This window comes from Periplaneta americana, chromosome 8, assembly GCF_040183065.1.
Source record: "Periplaneta americana isolate PAMFEO1 chromosome 8, P.americana_PAMFEO1_priV1, whole genome shotgun sequence".
Classification (NCBI taxonomy): domain Eukaryota; kingdom Metazoa; phylum Arthropoda; class Insecta; order Blattodea; family Blattidae; genus Periplaneta; species Periplaneta americana.
In genome coordinates, this window is record NC_091124.1 from 75841705 (window position 1) to 75847704 (window position 6000).

At 34.4% G+C, this 6000-nt stretch overlaps 1 protein-coding gene across 1 annotated transcript in view; it reads right to left on the reverse strand.

The window, feature by feature from the left end:
• Window positions 1-5781, reverse strand: part of LOC138704304 (odorant receptor Or2-like) — a 28802-nt gene extending 23021 nt beyond the window's left edge. Inside the window, exons 1-2 of the mRNA XM_069832168.1 lie at window positions 5539-5781; window positions 1990-2272 (exon numbers count right to left, since the gene is read on the reverse strand). Coding sequence (XP_069688269.1) covers window positions 1990-2272; window positions 5539-5543 — 288 coding nt within the window. The 5' untranslated portion in view covers window positions 5544-5781. The remainder of the gene's footprint in view (window positions 1-1989; window positions 2273-5538) is intronic.
• Between the last annotated feature and the right edge of the window lie 219 nt (window positions 5782-6000).

The following is a 6000-nucleotide window of genomic DNA, read 5'->3' on the forward strand; positions in this document are numbered from 1 at the left end:
ATATAGCAGAACATATCGCTATGACACAAAAGTGAACGATGAAATTCGTCTGCTAATTCCCGCCCTGTACAAGAACCAATCAGATTCACTGATGGCGCTGATGGATACTGCCATCACCTCTGCAAGCTGATGGAAGCTGTGCGACACCATCGTTGAAATTCGGAACACCGTGATGCCATCAGATTTCTTAGCGCTGAGATTCGGAATACGCTCAGAACTTCCATCAGCGTTCAGAGGAGGCAGCAGTGTCTATCAGCCGCCACCAGTGAATCTGATTGCAAATTCCCGCCCTTTACAAGAACCAGACGAATGAAAACGTGCACTGTTGTGTCATGGTGGTGAGTTCTGTTGTGTTGAGTGTAATGAGCACAACGTAAAAAAATATATTAATGTCTTATGAGCCAACATGTCAAGAACCAGTTATTACTACAAGTTCAAGAAATAAACTGTTCGTGCTCTCTTTTCTTTGGGCGAGATGGCAATATGAAAACTTCGCAAAATATTGCTAGCCTAGCTCATACAACAACTCGTACAACCGACATGATAGTCATTGAAACTTCCAGCAGTTTTGTTCCTATTTTGCTGCAGCGTGACGTCATTTATGTCCACCGGTCTGCTGAGGTATTAAAATGAAAATTGTGGTACTTCAATGCAGACTTTGAAAATAGGCATTCCATAAAGGAAAACAAATATTGTGTAATAAGCTGTGGGATTTAATAATACTAATAATAATAATAATAATAATAATAATAATAATAATAATAATAATAATAATACAGTAGAACCTCTATTATCCGTGGTAATGAAGGGGGTTGACTGAACGGTTAATCGAAAAAATCGGATAGTCCTTACCATAAAATATTTTCATAAATTAAGTGAATAACACTGAACTTTCGTCATTTTCTCCGTGGTCTTGTATTTAATGCGCTTGGTAGTGAATCAGAAGTTCATCAATATAAGCTCGGTTGTCAACGACGTGTTTTTAAGAGGTAAGAAAACTCCTTTTAATGGCTGTCAGCGGAAAGATAGGAATAGTAAACGTCTCACTTTGTAGATTTACGTACTGTATACACTTTATCCTTGATTTTTATTAAATCGTGCACAGTTGTACTGTAATATCAGTATCGTATTGTGATGCGAGATGACCCACAATTTCTATTTCCCCAAACCGCTTAATTATTTGCATTTTGTTCGATACTTAGCACAACATGTTTTCTTTGACACTCATGAAATACATTTTATATAGAAGTTGTACAGTACGGCAACTCGAAGAGTAGACCAAAACTGTGTAAGTGTAAATGCTTGTAATAACACACTCTAGAAAAAATAAGTATACTAATATAGCGAACAATAGTATCTACTTCATGTGTTTCTGTAGCAAAAAAAAAAAGGAGCGAGACAAAGACAGTCGGATAATCCGCCAATCGGTTAATAGGGTGACGGATAATCGGGGTTCTACTGTAGTAATAATAATAATAATAATAATAATAATAATAATAATAATAATAATAATAAAGAGTACATAATAATAGTAATAATAATAATAATAAGAATAATAAGAATAAACTAATAATAGAAACCAGTGCTAGCGGAATAGAAAAATGAAAACATATCTCAGATTACAAAGCTCCATTAGCGCAGTCTGAAAAATACGTTCTTCAATGCACCTAGTTTTAAGCAATGTCATTGTTCGAAAGTTTATCGTGTTGCATACGTTCAGGGATTGTTGCATAAAATTGTTGCAACCTATCCTATTCGAACCTAAAAATCCGAGATGTACTCATAAATAAATTTTGCATTGGTATTCTTGCTGAGTCATAAGTGAAGTCTCAAATGATCAAACGTGTTACAAAACAGATATATTCACGATACTTGGAAAAGAAAAATATGTGCAACTATGAATGAAGGAATTATACGAACTACAGTATATCAATATGATGATAAATGCGTTATGATGCGCAGTGAAAAGCACACCTTAAATATTCCTACCTGTATCATGATTGTTATTTCATAAGCCGGACTCTTGGTCCAGTCGTACGGATACCACCCGTCCACAGTCAACACTCGCTTCTCGCTTGTAAGAATTAGGGAACCATAGATAAGGAAGTAATATATTGGGAAAACAATTGTAAATCCCTTAGTTGCACTGTTGAGTCGACGTACAAGTACTCCCATACTCGTGTTTCCAGTAGCGACATCCTGTGGAGGTAGGTCTTCCCAGATGAAGGAATCGGCAAAACGCAACAATCGTAATATATTTTTCCTTCGGATTCTGAAAAGAATATAATTTTTATTAGACCAAAAAATTATTTCATAAACATTTTTAAAACACTTAAATTCCACAAACTATTGCAAGTAGAATACTTTGTTCGGTTAGTACTGTTATGCGTCCAAATTATGATGTTGTGATGTGCTTCATTTTATGCGGAACGACAATTCATTAATGACCACATTTAAATATAAAATTTCGTGTATTGTAATTTCTTTTTGTTTTTATTCTGCTTTCAACTCAATACAAAAATCAACCGGAATACGTATGATAAGACTTTCTTGTGTTAAATTTTAACGTACATTGTTTACATGTTTCGACCTATTTATGGGTCATCTTTAGAACTGGTCGTTGTTGGTCTTCGCGCCTCTTGTTGTTTCCTGTGAGGGTGCGTTCGTAGTGTAGAGTCAAAGACTGTATGTGTTTTGAAATTGAGTTGTGTGTTGAGAATATCGTTGGGGTGTGTTTTCGTGTGACTGTATATTTCATATTGTTCTAGTGTGTTGAGTTTCTGGCCTTTTGGTTGGATGTGCAGTACACACCCCAACGATATTCTCAACACACAACTCAATTTCAAAACACATACACTCTTTGACTCCACACTACGAACGCACCCTCACAGGAAACAAGAGGCGCCAAGACCAACAACGACCAGTTCTGAAGATGACCCATAAATAGGTCGAAACATGTAAACAAGGTACGTTAAAATTTAACACAAGAAAGTCTTATCATACATATTCCGAAGTGATACAGTGTTAAAAGTTGTGTAATCAAGATGTATAAAAATCAACCGTTGCGAAATTCAGCGATGTGATATAAAAATATGTAATGCACAACAGCGAGTAGCGATATTGGAATATAATTTTGTTCACAATTCTATTACTCAATCATAGCTGCTCAAACTTGTTTCTGTGGTACTTTTGGCGGGTGTGCATATCCTTGTCGAAAATCAATTTTGCGAAATACTGGACTGCAAAGTGATGTTAAACATACTGTTAGTTGGAGAACTGTACGCAGTGAAGAAACCTTTCGTAGATTGGAACTGCAACCACAAGGAGGCCAATGAAATCTGCAAGAGGTTGGTGCCAGCGGAATCTTATGAAAAGATCTGAACTTGTTTCCTTATAAAATTCAGGCATCCCAGAAGTTGAAACCAACAGATCGGCGAAGTTGTTTAGCGCTATGCCACACTATACTTGAATTTATTCTAGCCAATCTAAATTTAGGAGGGAGTCTTAAAGTGTCTGATGAGTTTTCACTTATCCGGTGATGTGAATAAATAGAAATTGTGAATACGGAGTGAAATAAACCCATGTGGAAATTATGAACGTCCTTTACCTAGTGAGCAGCGATGATTGGATAATTTTTAGCAAAACAAAATTCCACTATTGCTGCTCGTGATCTGCACTCCAATTTCAATGTTACATCACTTAATTTCGAAATGGTTAATCTTCATATTGACCTAAAAACGAAATAAAAACAAATTAGGCCTACTAAAAACGAAACTTTAAATTTGAATATGACGATTAATTAATAATCATCCTGTATATTTTTCTCGAATTCTCCGTAGTTTCACAGAAATAACTTTTATACACTGCTTCAAAAATAATATACCTATTTTGCAATGTGCAGCAGCCAAAAATAGGAGAAATGCGAATAATGAACGTGAAATGTTGTCTTAAAATAATTAAAAACATACTGCAAAATTAATATATTTTTAATATACTGTTATGCACAATGTTTATATTTTGTAGTAACGTCATTGTCATTTTATTCTACATCTCTCACTCTTACTCTACATTATTCTTAACAAATTACATTTTTGTTCGTCGACATTCACTCACTTATCCTTTCAAAACTTGAGGGATATGGGGATATTGTACGAATACATTCTTTAAGAAATGTGTAACTTAATAAATGAGTTTAAATTGATTTAAATATTTAGACTATATTGTTAGTTTGTTTTAGATATTCTGCTCTGAAACAAATGAATCCTGGTGCAGAACACGGTATCTTGTAATTATTTTACCATTATCGTAAACACTAAACGTAATATTGATATTACTTTAATTTGTAAATGTTATTTTTATTATTATTATTATTATTATTATTATTATTATCATCATCATCATCAAAAGTGGACTTATAAGGAGGGGACACGCTCTGTATATCACCGAATGGATTAAGATTGTGTGAGATGAAAGTACAAAACGTACTGTTTAAAGTCTTGCCTGATATGGGTGGCCAGTGACCCCTCGTTTTGAAATTATTGGCTATTGTTTGTGACATTCTTCCGTTAGGTGCTCAATTGGGAAGCACTGGACTCTGTAAGAGCGTAGCCCATATGGTTGGATGCTGAGTTGTTATATTTTTTTTAATAATGATTAATATTGTGATTACAGTTATCTATTTACATACCTATATCATATTTCTCAATGTATTGAACGCTTTATCATGTTTTAAACAAATTACTAATTAACTAACATTGTATTGTAAAGGATAAACAATGAAATACTGCTCACGTAGGAAGGTAAGATGTGTCACTGGCGTCTGTTCTATTTCTGTAGCAGCTATTCCATTTCATTTTGTACCCGATTCCTTATGATGTCATAAAAACACACAAAACATACATATTTCCTGCACCATGCACAGGAAATGAAAGAAGGTTGTCCACATTCCGCACTTCTGCTGCGAAACAAATATCCTTCACATTCACAAACACTTCTCGTTCGTTTATCAATTTTGATGCACACCACGCATATTTCAACATGGCTTTGAATATAGGAACTGACAACTGAAAGTGAATTAAAATAATAATAATAATAATAATAATAATAATAATAATAATAATGATAGTAATGATAATAATAATAATAATAATAATAATAATGATAGTAATGATAATAATAATAATAATAATAATAATAATAATAATAATAATAATAATAATAATAATAATATGAAGCTTTAAAAATGAGATGGCATTACGATTCGAACTTGGGTTGCCTGGATGACAACTCACCATCCAACCATATGAGCTACGCCGTTACACAGTCTAATGCTTCCCTATTAGACACCTAACGGAAGTATGTTACAAACAATAGCCTATATTTCCAAAACGAGGGGTCATTGGCCACCCATATCAGGTATGACTTTAAAGAGTACGTATTGTACATTCATCTCACAAAATCTGGTTTAATTCGGTGATATACAGAGCGTGTCCTCTCCTTGTTAGTTAAGGTTTTAATTTAAATGTGATAACAAATTACCTCATGTAAATTTGTATCCAAATGGATAGTGCATACGGAGGCAAAAAAATGACAGAATCGGCAGCTTTATCCAACTCGTCGAAATGAATATATATGTGCACTGCTAGGGCTGTTGTTGTGACGATGTAAGTGAAGATCACAAATACTACGAAGATCTTATACACAAACGACTTAGGTGCGTTATATAAAGGAACACCACCAACAGTGAAGGTAAAGTTGAAATATCGAAAAGTCGTGTCGTCTCTGAACGATGCCATCCTGCGTTCTGAGTATCTTGATGCCTGCTAGTATGCGCACCCTGCGCTGACAGCTGTCTCAAAAAGTGGAGGGGAGTAAGTCTGAAGTGACTGTCTAATAATTATTGGATGATCGAAATGATGAATTATTCTTCACCAACTTACTTTTCTTCAACATGCGATACTACCATGTTGTCTTTGTTATAAATTTCAAACTTCTTCAGAA